The sequence below is a fragment of the Antechinus flavipes genome, chromosome 3, assembly GCF_016432865.1.
Source record: "Antechinus flavipes isolate AdamAnt ecotype Samford, QLD, Australia chromosome 3, AdamAnt_v2, whole genome shotgun sequence".
NCBI classification, from domain to species: Eukaryota; Metazoa; Chordata; class Mammalia; order Dasyuromorphia; family Dasyuridae; genus Antechinus; species Antechinus flavipes.
This window is the reverse complement of record NC_067400.1, coordinates 422,997,978-423,013,990: the sequence shown is the minus strand read 5'-3', so window position 1 is coordinate 423,013,990 and position 16,013 is coordinate 422,997,978. Positions and strand designations below refer to the sequence as shown.

Below are 16,013 nucleotides of genomic sequence, written 5' to 3'. Positions count from 1 at the left end.
AGAGCACATGAGATTGTAAATATGGCCTGCCTCAAATTGGTGTTGATGAGAGAGATCTTTAGAAAGTGAAAGAGATATGATTGTGTGTCCCTGATTGCTGCATAAATTTTAACATAAAGTCCATTGCCTACAGGAGCCCTGCTGAAAGGGAAAGGCTTCATTGTAAAGATTCTCTGTTTGTTCACTTTGGTTCTGAATGAGCCACCTTAACAGGGGTTAAGGTTAAGGTTAACAGGTGTTTTAGCCTCTACCAGTAGAATGATATATCTATTCTATACTGCCTTAAGGAGAGTGAGACCCATTCCTAAAAAGAGAACATGCTTAGCTACAAGATGCAAAATATGAATAAGGAAAGAGCTGGATACAACAGGTATACCACTGTGGAGTAAAGCCAAAGATCATCTTTTATTTATTCACTTTTTATTTTTTGTAAAAGTCAAACTAAACATATTCAATACAAGAATAATGCAACAGAATAAAAAAGGAATTCTCCTTTCCCATCAGTATTGTAATACATTCAGTATTTTTTGTACATACATTTAATATTTCTCTACAGGAAGAAGATCTCAAAAATGGAATGAATAAAGAGAGACGAAAGTCTTCAATAAAATCGAAATTGTCAAGACTGCAAGAGGATATTGAAAAAGCCTCAAGAAACAAGGAAGGTTTGTAATTATCACTTGAAGTGACCCAGTGGGAAAAATACTGCACTGAGAAATGAGATTATCATTTTGTTTTAATTTGAATTTGAACTAAGAAAAATTATCCCATTGAAGATCATCTATGAAAAACTTTGTAAGATTAGAAAATAATTTTTTAAAAAGAAAGAAGAGAGCAAAAACTGAAGGTGACCTTGTCTGCCAGTTGTATACTCTACATATCCTTGTTATTGTTTATTGTTCATCCTTTGTTTTTGAAGTGGATCAATGACATCACAAGGCAATCTTCACTATATAACTCTACTGCTAGTTTAAAAGGAAACTCTTTTTAGAAAGTTCTAAAATCAGGTGGGAAATGAGTAACATTTGTGGCTAACTGGGTCTAAAGTAGTTACACAAGGTAACATTTTTTCAAATAGAACCTTAGGGACTGTAGAAATCAACCAAATAAAATCCTCTACCTTAAAAAAATAAGTTGTATGATGGTACTGGATAGAAATTACTGTTTGTAGAGAGGATATTGCTTGTTATTCAGTAATTCTATTAGCATTTGTCTTGTTTTGGCTCCTAGGTCAACATTTAGCATTATAGAACCTGAGAAGTTGCAATTGGAAGGGACCTAAAAAGAAAAGAAGCTGAGGCTTAGGGGAAGTTAATGACTTATTTTGATTCAGGAAATGTTGAGTAGTTTGTGATTTAAGAAGATTGAATAGTTTGTATATCCAAGCCCAGGAGAGCTGTTTAGGAATCAATCATACCATATCAGTCTTAAGACAGTAACAACAAAATAAAAATCTTTGTTCAAAATAACAACACAAATAAGTGAGCATTTTAAATAATTCACATGACTGATCAGATATTTAGAACTGCTCAAACTTTCTTGGCTAAGGTCAAAATAAGTCAATGGATCATAAATGTGTAAAAGAGAAGGCAGTATGGCAGAGTATACATTGGACTGGCCATGGAATCAGGAAAACCTGGGTTTGAGCCCTTGTCTGATATCGTGTGATTCTGGGGATCACATAGCTCCTAGCTGCCTATACAGTACTCTCAAGCTATAAATTATGGATGAGTGGGAGAGAGAGTTCTATACTTGGTGTTTTCTATGCTAATGAGATCATAAATCCAACTTCCCAACCCAAAACAAACAAAAATAGTTTAAAAAGAGTAACTGCAGTTAAGATTTTTTTTTTTAAGCTCCAATTGTTATTACATTATCCCAAGTACCAGTTGACTCTATGTATTAGGAGCAGAGTTCCACAGTACGTACACTGATGCTATACATGGATATATCCTTTCAGGTCTGGAACGAATGATCAGTGTGTATACAGCAAATCCCTCTTTCTCTGATGCAAAGACTAAAAAAGAAACTGAAGTGCTAATGGATGAGGTAAATATTTGCAGAGTGCAAGCTCTTTGAACTTTAATGATTAAAATTCTATTTCTGGAATATCTGTTCTATTAAGTCAGAACTAGAACCACTGCATCCAAACAGGCAGATTTAGAGTTATTGGAAGGAAACTATATCCACCTTTTCTTTCTGTTGACAGAGAGAACACTTATGGGCTACAAATTCATGCTACATACACAAGCTCACCTGAGCCTTGCTACCATTCAAGCATTATTCTACTTCACTCTTATTGAAAGATCTTGCTCTCCATAGTGACTGTTTCAAACCATTTAAAGTGCCATTCCCCACTAATGATAACCCATTACTGTTGTGCCAAAGTTCCCTTTTAATGTCGTGACCCAATTTCTCCAATTGTCCTATTTAGTTATTCTGCCTCAGGTTATAACCTTTCCCTCTTAATGTTTGATGAGATAAAGGTCTACCTCAGTCGCTCTGCCCCAAAACCCCAGGCTATAATCATTCCTTCTTAAATGGTTGATGAGATAAAGGTTTTATATCTTTAGGTTATAGACATTCCTTCTTAATGATTGACAGGACAAAGGTTTATCCATTTTAGATGTCATTAGAATATCAATAACCTCTCCAGTACCTCCCTCCATTGTGTCATCCTAGGGGCCTCCCCCCCCCATTGGGTTATCCCCACCCAGCTGCCTCCCCCATTGTGTCGTTGTTCTTGTTATCCTATAAAAAAGCTTGCTACCTAATATTTAAGGCTGGACTCTTTGAGATGATATAGTCTCGTCCAGCCTTGGGACCAACCATGGATCCATTGGTCCCAGTATCTCTCTCCATTTAATACACTGTTGAATTGGTCTCTCATCTCTGTCTTGCTCAGTTTCTTCGGCATTGCCATTACTTTCCCAAAGCAAACTATTCTACTTTCCTATATGCCCAATTTTTAGAAGGTATTTCCTTACAATGACCTTAAATCTGCCTCTTTGAATGCAATGGTTCTAGATCTACCTTCTCAAACCAAGTTTTGGTGTCCAAACAAACACTGGACTCTATTGCTTGATTTTTTGTAGCCTCATTTGAGGTTTTCTTGGCAAAGAGACTGGCAAGATTTGCCATTTCTTTCTCCAGCTTATGTTATAGATGAGGAAACAGGGGCAACAAGGATTAAGTTGCCCAAATGAGGCATTTCCAGACTTGGCCCAGCACTCTACTTGTTGCACCACATAGCTGCCACCTGAAACCAAATGGAATACGTATTCTCTCCTTCAAATTGTTGCTCATCCTTTGTTCCCAAAGAGGACATCATAGGTGATGTCTTGACTTGTATGTGACTTACTATATTTAGATGAGGCAGTGCTACATAAAGTCTTCAGCCTTACCGCTCTCCTCCAGAGTCATCAAAGCACAGTGGCAGGACATAATTCACTCCCATGGATATAATTACCATCTTTATGCTCATGACTGTTCCAGATGATAGCCTTTCAAATGTTGAGACAATGATCATGTCTCTTCTAATTTTTCTCCTCTCCAAGATAAATATCCACAGTTTTTTCAACTGTTTTTCAATTTTGGCATATTTTTAAGGCATGTCATACTTATCTGAATGTTTTCTGGCTTATCAATATTTAAATAAAATTTTATTGTTACCAATTATATGTAAAGATAATTTTTAAAATTCATTTTTATAAATAAGTTCCAAATTTTTCTCTCTTCCATCTTCCCCTTCCCTCTTCCTAAAATGGTAAGCAATTTCATATAGGTTATATATGAGTAATTATGTAAAACACATTTCTGTATTAGTTGAGAAAGAAGAAACAGCACACGCAAAATTTAAAAAGTGAAAATTATATATTTTGAACTCTATTCAGAGTCAATCAGTTCTTTCTTTGAATGTGGATAGCACACTCTATCATGAGTCCTTTTGGAATTGTTTTGAAGTTGATCGTGTTTTTGCTAAAATGTAGTATTTAGAATGGAACACAATATTCCAGATTTTGTTTTGGACATCATGCTTTTTAATGCTATTAAAAACCACATTAGATGTCAAACTACACTGTTGACTTATATTGAACTTGGAGTTCTATAAAATCATCATGCCTATTTAAAAAAAAAAAACAAAACAAACAAACAAAAAAATTAACCTACTGTGTAGACATTCCTGCCCCATATTATACTAATGATGTTGACTTTTTGACTCTAAGTAGGTTTCACATATATATCCATAATAAATGCCACTTTTTGGATTTGGCCCAGCATTCTAATCCGTTGAGGTCCTTTTGGATCCTTAGTCTCTCATGCAACAGTTAGCATAAGCATGCAATTTCTATCTTTATCCAAGTAATTGATACAAGTGTTAACTGATATAGGGCAAAGCATCAATCCATAAAGTATTCTTCTCTAAAGTTCCTTCCAAGTTGACATCAAATCATCAATAACTCTTTGGTTCTGTTCATTAATCAAAGTTCAAAGTGTCCTTTGTCCTAATTGTACTATTATTTAGCCCACATCTCTCCACTTTGTCTTCAAGAATGGCATGAGAAATTTTGTCAAATTATTTGCTAAAATCCAGGGAAAGTAGCTGGTGCAGTAGATAGAACACCTTTCTGTGACCTTTTTGAAATTTGCTCTAGCAAAACATAAAGCATAGGTCAGATGAGACTTGGTTTTCTTCCCCTTCATATTACAAATTTGTAAGATAGATGTTATGTGTCAGAGATGAGTTTGAACTATGTGGTTTTGAGGCTGGTCTCTATCTACTACCCCTAAGCTGTCTGGAAGTACTAATAATAAAGAAAATTTTAGTGCAAACTAATTAACTACTTAGGACAGCTAGTGGCACAGTGCTGGGCTGAAGACTGATCTTCCCGAGTTCAACTCTGGCCTCAGATGCTTACTAGCTGTATGACTAAGTATGTCACTTAACCCTGTTTGTCTCAGTTTCCTCCTCTTTCAAATGAGCTGGAAAAGAAAATAGCAAACTATTCCAGTATCTCTGCCAAGAAAACCCCAAATGGAGACTTGAAGAATCATATATTATTGAACAACATTATTATTCTGCATTACTCTCCCTTGCTCCCAACTACTACACATTTGTTTTTAAAATCTAAGTTGGTCAGTGAGGTTTTTGTGTATCAACATTGTTCTCTTTAGACAACTTCCTTTTCTCTTTCTCATCAGAACTGGTTTTCTTTATGTCATCAAAATTTCATTCTTGAGTGTTATCTTTACCTCTTACACAGACTCTCTTGTAGAATTTTAGATCATGAGATCCTGCCTATCCTTTCTATGATCTCTTTAAAAATGCTCTACCAAACATAATCATATGTCAGATTATAACTGGTTTTCTTTTCCTATTGCATTACAACTTCTTCAGATTGAGTGCACATTCTTCCCAAGGTTTCCATTATTTTCTCCTCAACAACATCTCTCTCTCTCCCTCTCTCTCTCTTTCTCTCCTCCTCCTCCTCTTTCTTCTTCTTCTTCTTCTTCTTCTTCTTCTTCTTCTTCTTCTTCTTCTTCTTCTTCTTCTTCTTCTTCTTCTTCTTCTTCTTCTTCTTCTTCTTCTTCTTCTTCTTCTCCTCCTCCTCCTCCTCCTCCTTCTCCTCCTCCTCCTTCTCCTCCTCCTCCTCCTCCTTCTCCTCTTCTACCTCTTCCTCTCCTCCTTCTTCTCCTTCACTTCCTCCTCCTCTTTCTTTACCTCCTCCTCCTCCTCCTCCTCCTCCTTCACCTCCTCCTCCTCCTCCTCTTCTTCTTCTTCCTTCTCCTCCTCCTCCTCCTTCTCCTCCTTCTCCTTCTCCTCCTCCTCCTCCTCCTCCTCCTCCTCCTCCTCCTCCTTCTCCTCCTATCTCTCTGTCTTTGTCTCTCTACCCCTACCCCTTCCATCCTGTCTCTTAGCCTCTATTTCCTTGTTTTCTTTGTCTCTGTTTTTCTCACTCTCTGTCTCTCTGTGAAATTCAAAGCAACTAAGAATTTCTTGGTTTGTCCCAATGAGAGTTGAGGTCATGGGTTTAATTGCTGGCTTCTTTATTGAATTTTTTTTTCTCTCAGAAATTTCAGGACCTTTGATTGCTAGTTTCCCTACACCGTAACTACTTTCTTACTTAATGGATAGCCATAAGTATTTTTATCCTCTATCCTCCTTTATTAGTTTAGAGGCCCTTTGATTACATTTGCAAGACTTTAGGCAAATTCATCTTCTCAGGCTTTCTTAGGTTTACAACATTCTCTAGATAAGAGTTCATTATTCTTGTATTTTTTAGCTGCAGTCCAGAATTCCAAGTCTCATTCAGCGCTCCTTCCAAACCAAGTACTCCCCTTCATAAATCTACTTTTCTCATTAGAAATCCTTGCATTCAATTGGCACCAGTGATGAAAACATCAGTTATGTTCCTAAGTTCTTCAGTTTCATGACTTAAGACTTCATAATATTTAGCAATGCTTCTAGGCTCCTTCTTGCTATATGATTTGTGCCCAAATGAATCACTAAAAGTGGCCATTAGGTTTGACAGGGATGGAGAGATTCTTTGTGATGTTCTCTATGAATATTTCAGGAAAACAATAGATCCTCTTTCTCATCCTTCCTTCTGATCACAGAAAAAGAAATATTTTTGCCACAAGCCAGAGCTACTGTTTTATACATTCTCCTTTAACCCTATTTATTTCTGCCTCTTGTTCAGGATCATATTGCTAGCAAGTATTAAGTATCTGAGCTATATTTGAACTCTGGTCCTCCTGACTCCAGGGCCAGTGCTCTATTCACTGCACCATTTAACTGCCTACCATTGTTAAACTATTTTAAACAAGTTTTCAGGAGGAAGATTCTGGGAAAATGGCAGAGTAGGTTGGTAAATTTCAAATCTTTCCAATTTCCTCCACAAATAGAACAAATCTGTGCCTCAAGATGAATATAGACTTATGAAAAATCAAGGTGTGGGAAAGAACTAGGGCCCTCTGGATACAATCATAGAAGATGTAAAGAAAGTCCTGAGCCAGGATTAATTCTTGTGAAGTTCAAATACCTCTGGATTAGATCTGCAGAAACACCAAGTAAGGATCAACTCAGTTTGGCTGGATATAGTGGAGCCTCATCAGGAACCACAGAAATTTTCACCTCTCATACTGCTTGTGAAATCTGGGTCTGAGTCCGGGAAGACTGAGGGAACCTCCACTGGTTAGGAATGTCAAGTATGTGGGCTGAGACAAGATGGAATATCTAAAAGGAACCAGCACACCCGTAAATGCAGAGGCAGTGGAGTAGGGGCACTGCTGGCTGTGGCACTTGCTGGAGGATGGAGCTCTTGGTCAAGTGGAAAGCTGAAGTGAAGCTGGAGACACCATTCTCCCCATCCCAGGATTAGAGGAGCTTACCTGAATATCTCTTATTTTAAAAAAAAAAAATGAACCAGCAAAGAAGAACCCCACCATAGAAACATACTATGAAAACAGAGAAGACACTTCAAAGGAGGACACTGAAATTTTTAAAAAGCTCCTACTCCAAAGAATAACATGAAATGGCTCCCAGCCCAGAGAGAATTTAAAGAAAAATTCCAAAAATAATTTAAAAATCAAATGAGAGACATTGAGAAAAACTAAAATTAAAAACCATCCAAGAAAGGGAAGAAAATTATGAAAAAAAAATTAACCAACTAGAAAAGGAGATATAGAGTCTCAAAGATAAAAATAACTCTTTGAAAATTAGAATTGGTCAAGGAGAAGCCAGTGAAGCTATGAGAGACCAAGAACTAATAAAACAGATTTTAAAGAATGAGAAAGCAGAATAAAATATAAAACATCTTATAAGAAGATGACATATCTAGAGAACAGATCAAGAAGAGAAAATATAAGATTAATTGGACTGCTTGAAAGTTGTGACCAAAAAAAAATGACCTTGACACAATAATGCAAGAAGGTAATGGAATATGAGGGGAAAGTAGAAAAAGAAAAAAATCCACTGATCATCACTTCAATGAGATACTTTGTGGAAAACATATAGGAACATTATTTCCAAATTCAAAACTCCCAGATCAAAGAGAACATTTTGCAAGAAAAAAGAAAAAAAATTCAAATATGCTGGAGCTACAATTAGAATTGTGTAGGATTTATTAGTAGCCACAATAAGAGACCAGAGGTCCTGGAATCATATTCATTGACAATCAGTTTGGCCTGCAGTCAAAAATATCATATCCAGCAAAATTATCTATAATATTAAATGAGAAAGATGGACATTTAACAAACTTGCAGATTTTCAGGACTTTTTTATCAACCAAATCCAAACTTAACAGAAAATTTAACATATAAGAGCCAATAGCAAAAATCAGTTTCAAGGGGGACGGTTAAGTGATGCAGTAAATAGAGCACTGGCCCTGAAGTCAGGAAGACCTGAGTTCAAATTTGGCATCAGACACAATACTTCCTAAATGTGTGACCCTGCACAAATCACTTAAGCCAATTGCCTAAGCAAAAAAAAAAAAAAAAAAAATTCAATTTCAAGGACCTCAACATGGATAAATTGTTTTGTTTTGTTTTTTTATATGGAAAATGTACAACATATGTTTAAGATTTACATCAACAATTTGACAGCTCAAAAGAAATATTGGAGCAGAGTTAAGGTAAAAATAGTAATTGTGTCACACAAATGAGATACAAAGAAAGAATAGACACAGAGGCATTAGGGAGGGAGAGGGCTCGTAGGTCTGAAAACCTACTCACATCGTAAATGGGTTAAACAGACAACACTATATATATATATATATATATATATATATATACTGTGAAAGGTATAACACCCTCCAAAATCTATAAAGAAATAAAGGGAGAAGGATGTAGACAGGTATCCTCTCTGATATTCTATTGGGCATATGACAATGTTCTTTTTTGTTTTGTTTCATTTTGTTTTTGCATTCCTTTTCTGTTTTTCTTTTTCTTATTTTGTTTCTTTAAAATACACTTGGAAAAAAAAGAAAAAAAATTCATATTAATGCCTCCACTTCTTCATGACCCTCTCACCAATCCTGTAAATTGGGTCCCCACCACTCAATGAGATTATTGCTCTGTCACCAATGATCATTAAATTGAATTTTTTTTAAGTTTTTACTTCCCTCTAGCCTCAGATTTTACTAACTATCCGTCATCATCATTCACATATTCATAGAGTTTTAAGATTTGCAAAATGCTTTAAATTTTGGAGAGGGATTAGAAATATTATCACATTTTAACCTCATAAGAATATTAGGAAATAGGTATTATTATTACTCCTATTTTATAGAAGGTAAAACTGAGGCACAAGTCACACAGGGTCACTCAGATGGAAAGTGTGTAAAGTCAAATTTGAATTCAGATCATCCTGACTGGAGGTCCAGCACTCTTATCTACTGTACTCAACTAGCTGCCTCTCTCATATGTTACCTAATTAATCACTCAACTTGAGACTCTCCAACCACTTCTCTGTTTCATTCACTGATTCTCCATAATTTTCCTGGACCATTATTTTTGCTAGATGGTACAGTGGATAGAGGGCCAGATCACCAAGTGCTCTGCAATTTTAAATTCTATATAAATATTAACTATTATTATGACTTTAAGATCTGTATTTTCATCTTCATCTACCTTCAGAACATCAACACTTGAATTTCTCATACCCACACCCAGCCTACTAATTCCACATGTTCAAGACAGAGATCATTTTTATTTCCCCATGACCTACCCTTCCTTCTGTTCATTTTTTTTTTTTCAGTGATTTCACCATTCCTTGTTTCTCTCATTTGTTACCTTAACATTATTCTGGATGCCAAATTTCTCGACATTTCTTATATTCAACCAGTTCTGCCATTTTGATTTCTGCCACATCTCTCACATCCATTCCCACTCCCACTTCCCTACAACAAGCCTTTGCCAGTTACCTGTGGTATATTGCATACCTTTCCTAACAAGACACATTCCCTCCCTTTTCTTTTTCCTGTTGTTCATAGTCTACTCTGTTACTGAATGAAGATTTCTAAGCTTGTCAAGACCACTGCTGTGCTCCAGGCTTAATGGGCTCTTTCTGGCCTGCCAGATCAAATTCAGATTTCTGTGCCTCACATTCAAAGCTTTCCACCAGTTGATATCACCCTTCCTTTCTACATCATCCAACATCCCCCACTCCATGCATCTGTACCTTAAGCAAGCTGGCTAACCCCAGTGCCCAGAATGTGCTTTATATTCTCGAGCCTGTCTGTCTTTGTGATGCTTTTCCTCAATACCGGAAATACTCTCCCTTGCTCTTTCCAGCTGCTGAATTTCTATTTCTCCTCCTACCCACCCAACTCAAATGCTACCTCCTGCAGACCTTTGGTTATCTCCTGCTTCAACAGCCTTGCTCCCGCGACCTACACACACACACACACACACACACACACACACACACACACACACACAGCATTTTATTACATAATTCTTTTCTTTCTTTTTATGTGGTGAGGCAATTGGGGTTAAGTGACTTACCTGGGATCACACAGCTATTAAGTGCTAAGTGAACTCAGGTCCTCCTGACTTCAGGACTGGTGCCCTACCTACTGTGCCATCTAGCTGCCCCGGTCTTATACTCTTTAAGCACTATATTCATTCAATATAGCATTTTACAATAGAATCTGTGTCATATTCCCTTACTAAATTTTAAGTTTCTTGAGTCAGGAGCTCTAAACTTATTTAATTAGCTATGTGCCCCTAGGAAAACTATTTATAAACTATGTGCCTCTAAGAAAACTATTTATAAACTATGTGCCTCTAGGAAAGCCATTTAATCTCTAAGAGTCTTAGCTCCTTCATCTGTAAAATGGGAGTAATTATTCCTGCTCTCACTTCACAAGATTGTTGTAAGGCAAACACTCTTTAAACCTTAGAGTACTAAGTAATATGAATTACTATCTAACCTATGCTTAGCAGAGTGTCCTACAAACACTAGGTGCTTAATAAATGTTGTATCTGATCAGCTAGCTTTGATTGTAAATGTTCATCATTTCTTACAGAACAATAATATTTCATTATATTCACAAACTATAACTTATTCAGCTATTCCCTAACTGAAGGGCATCTACACAATTTCCAATTCCTTGCCACTACAAAAAGGCTGCTACAAACATGTTTGTACATGTGGATCCTTTTCCCTTTTTTATGATCTCTTTGGGATACAGACTCAGTAGAGACTCTGGTGGATCAAAGGATGTGCACAGTTTTATAACCCTTTGGGCTCAGTTCCAAATTGCTCTCCAGAATGGTTGGATCAATCACAACCCCACCAACAATACATTAGTGTCCCAGTTTTCCTACATCCCCTCTAACATTTATCATTTATCAATATTTTGTGACTTTGTATTTGTTTAAGGGGCAGATGCCCTTAGAAAAAGGCTATCCAGGCACCTGTGTGACATGATTTGAGCATGATAGAAAAGTCCAGATGGCCCCATATAGTTCCTCATAAATATATGGTTCATCCTTGACCTGATCTTGGGATTTCACTAGGGTAGGAGCTGTCAGGTGAGAAAACTCCTTCCATCAACAGACTGGCAACTCTTCTGCAACTAAGATTCTTAGAGTGTTGACTGAGACATTTAAATGACATGTCCAGAGATACACGGCCAAGTAAGCATCTGAAGTAGCACTTGAACCCAGGTCTCCCTAGTTTTCTAGCCATTCTAAATGCAATTTCTTCTACATGAATCATTTATGAAGAGATAACAAAATGGAAACTAGCTGAAGCCAGTGATATGTTAGTGCTATGGAAGGACCAGTGTTCCCAGTGATTAGAGCTTGGTGGGGTTATTCTGGGAAAGCTTCATGGAAAGAGGAAAGATTTTAGCAGTGTTGCAGATGAGTCCATCTTCTCTTGACCCATTTTGCTTGCTTTGCACAATACCTAATGACATCTAATAAGCTTAAAAGGCCCTGCTGCTGTAGCTGCAAGTTTTTATTGTTTGTGAGCCTAAATAAAAGCATTTTCCATTATTCTATGATGGGATCTCTTAGATATTATGGCTTCTGCCTTTAATCTATTTTGCAGAGCTTGAGTATTTCTCAATGGGAGTGCTATTGAAGGGTTAGGATAATTTCAATTCACTTGTCCACAAACCTAATGTTCTTTGGGAAATAAAACAAAACCAAAACAACCTCTGCATCTTACCCACCATAAATTGAAGCATAAATATTTGTTACTAAGTGTTTCATATACTGCAAAAGTAGACAGGTCATTTGTTATTGCTGTTATTCAGCTGCGTCTGACCCTTTGTGATCCTGTAGACTTACTAGCTGTATTGATATTAGGCAAATTACCTAACCCTGTTTGTCTGGTTTAATTTGGTCAATCAATTCAAAGAATATTAATTTATTTTTAAATTTTTGTAGTATGTTATTTTTTCAAATTCATGCAAAGATTGTTAACTATTAAGGTTGCAAAACCTTGTTTCAAATTTTTCTCTCTCACCTTCTTCCTCCCCCCTCCTCAAGACAGCAAATGATCTGATATAGTTTAAACATGTGCAATTATTCTACACATATTTTCATATTCATCATGTTGCATAAGAAAAATCATATCAAAAGGGAAAAAAACATGAGAGGAAAAAAAACAACAACAACAAAGGTAAAAATACTGTGCTTTGATCCATTCAGTTTTCCATAGTTCTCTAACTAGATGTGAATGACTCTCTCCATCACAAGTCTATTGGAATTGACTTGAATCACCTCATTGTTAAAAAGAAACAAATCCATCACAGTTGTTCATCACGTAATCTTGTTAATACTCTGTACAGTGTTCTCTTGATTCTGCTCACTTCACTCAGCATCAGTTCACATAGGTCTTTCCAGGCCTTTCTAAAATCAGTCTGCTCGTCATTTCTTACAGAACAATAATATTTCATTGTATTCATATGCCATAACTTATTCAGCTATTCCCTAAGGGCATCTACTTAATTTCTAGTTCTTTGCCACTACAGAAAGGGCTGCTACAAACATTTTTTGCACATGTGATCCTTTTCCTTTTTTATGGTCTTTTTGGGATACAGGCCTAGTAGAGACAATGCTGGATCAAAGGGTGCATACAGTTCCAGACTGTTCTCCAGAATGGTTGTATCAATTCACAACTCCACCAACAATGTATTAGTATCCCGGTTTTCCCATTTCCCCTCTAACAATTATCATTATCTTTTCCTGTCATTTTAGCCAGAGAGGTATGAGGTAAATACTTCAGAGTTGTCTTAATTAGCATTGCTCTAATCAATACTAATTTGGAACATTTTTATGTAACTATAGATGGTTTTGATTTCATCATCTGAAAATTGTCTATTAAATCCTCAAAGAATATTTATTGATTATCTATAATACATAATGGTGCTCGTTCTTTATGAGAATGATCATTAAAAAATAAGAAATGAGGAATTCTTTTGCTCCCCTTGAAACTTCCCAAGTTCCTAAGAAGATTATGAAACTGAAACCTTTTACACTTTAAGACTGGCTTTAATAAAAACAGTAGCTTACATTTACATGGTACCTACTATGTGCCAGGCAAGTATTCCAGGCATGGACTGTGTGCTGAGTGCATAATAAATTTATCTTATTTGTTCCTCACAACAAATAGGTGCTGTTATTATCTTCATTTTATATATGTGAAAATTAAGGCAAACAGAAATCTAGTGACTTGATCAAGTTCACTTAACTAGTAAGTGTCTAAGGCTGTATTTGAACTCAGGTCTTCCTGACACCAGACCTGGAGCTCTATCCACTTTTCCATTTAAAGTCCTTAAGAATCTAAACAATAGTAGGTACAGTAGTGCTATGAGCAGGGAGAACTTTTAGTAAAAATATTAAAAATGAATTAAAATGTACTATTAAAAATGAATCGAATGTACTCTTTTCTAAAAATCTCCTTGACTTTTGAAAGCATCTCTATTCCTCTTTCAATCTTATCATCTCATCAATAGTACTCTCGTAATTAAATGATGTTTCTGCAGACAAGCCTGAAACTAGATCTTCTGCAGGCCAACTTCTTCAAATTGTCATCAGTATTGGCTGACTTGGAGCAGAAACCTAAACCAACACATCCGTGCAGTTCTTGTATCTCTAAGTGGAAAGAAAAGGTAAGGCCCCTATATCTAGAATGAACATTGAGTCCCTAGGAGCTTGTGAAAGTAATGGTCAAGCAATGGAACTGCTGGATTACTAATTCAATGTAAATTTATAAACAACGCCTCATTTTTAGAAAAAGAGGAATTGAGGCACTATGGTTTATGGAATCCTAGGATAGGATCTGGAATCATGGACCCTGAAAGATCATGGTCATGATATATTAGCATTTGGGAATGGAAACAAACTTTGTATTACTGAATACAAAGAGTAATCAATTAACTTCAGTTTTCACAAAAACAACCCAGTTGTTATTTATTTTCTATTATGCAGTTAAACTTTTCTGATTAAAAGTATAAAAAAGGATGGGATGGACTGGAGGACATGAATCATATGTCCTCAATGCAAAAAGTACAAATGATATAGGTTTTTTTTTTTTTTTTTTTTTTTTTTTTACTACAGCTTTATTCCTTTTAAGAAGTAATGGGAACTACTACCAACAAACTATTGCTAAGTAACAATCCTACTGAACCTACTTTCACAATCAGATAAAATAATATATTCATTTTAATAATAATAACTAATATTTTGATCACATTTAAAATTTATAAAACACTTAAATACATTATCATATTCAAAGTAGATGTTGCAGATAACAAGAGCCTGTTTTACAGATAAGAAAACTGAAGCTCAAGTACTCATAGTGACATAATTAGTGTTAGAGTTTGAAAGATAAAGACACCTAGGTTATACACTATAACTTGGGCCATTGCCTATTCTCTTGACTTTTATCTTGCCCCTGGATTTTGATGACTCTGGAAGAGAGAGTGAGGCAGATGAATTTGTGCAACTCTGACTCACTTAAAGACATCATAATGTTGTTGGTCCTCTTCTAAGATGAAGGGCAAACAAAAATAATGTATTACATGCGTGTATATGATGTAAAAAATTACTTTTCTTACTTCAGTGCTTAGTCCAAAACAAAAAGCCTATGATTATAGACGGGGTGGTTATCTCTTAATATTTTCTTAATAACAATAGCTAGCACTTATATAGCACTTCAATGTTTGCAAAATACAAATATTATCACATTTCATCCTCAGTGACAACTCTGAGAGGTGGGTGCTATTATAATCCCCACTTTTTAATCTCTAGTGTAAATGACTTGTCCTAGATCATACAGCCACTGACTATCTGAGACCAGATTTGAATTCAGGTCTTCCTGACATGCTGAAGAGAAAGAGATGCAACTAGATGTCTCAATGGCTTGATATGGTCCACGAACAGTTAAATACAACTCAACAACAGCAGCAACCACAACAACAACAATAAACAACCACAACTTCCTGAGTATAAATGATTTTTTAATTCTAAATCACATTTACCTACTGGACCACCTGAATATTTCTCTTTCTAGTATATATCAGAAAAGAGCACTGTGACAATGTTATGATCCCTTATCCCAAAGTTGTCATTTTCCTTTTTGTGCTGTCACCATGTATATATTATTCTCAATCGTTTGGTCATATTCACACTTTAGACTTACTAAAGCCATTTAAGACTGAATTTCTATTAAATATATTAAGATTTTGTAGGTTTCTTATGGAGATCAGACTTATGAACACTGGTTGTAAAATGGTGAAATTGTGGAAATTCTGAAATTATAATTTCAGAAAAAAAATTACATGCTAGCATTCAGTAATATAGTATTTTCAAATGAGGTTAGCCCAGTGGATAAAATGTTGGATCTAGAATTAGGAAGACCTGAGTCAGTTCTAATTGTTCTCAAATACTAGCTATGTCATCCTAGACAAATCACTTAATTTCTCTCTGCCTCAGTTTCCTCATCTGTAAAATGAAAAAATAGCACCATCTTCATAAGATTGTTGTAAACATTA

General features: G+C 35.8%; 1 protein-coding gene across 1 annotated transcript in view; it reads left to right on the top strand.

The window, feature by feature from the left end:
- The window catches only part of NOSTRIN (nitric oxide synthase trafficking), an 85,713-nt gene that overhangs the window by 55,436 nt on the left and 14,264 nt on the right, over positions 1 to 16,013 (top strand). Inside the window, exons 11-13 of the mRNA XM_051986223.1 lie at positions 557 to 665; positions 1,961 to 2,049; positions 14,004 to 14,129. Coding sequence (XP_051842183.1) covers positions 557 to 665; positions 1,961 to 2,049; positions 14,004 to 14,129 — 324 coding nt within the window. The remainder of the gene's footprint in view (positions 1 to 556; positions 666 to 1,960; positions 2,050 to 14,003; positions 14,130 to 16,013) is intronic.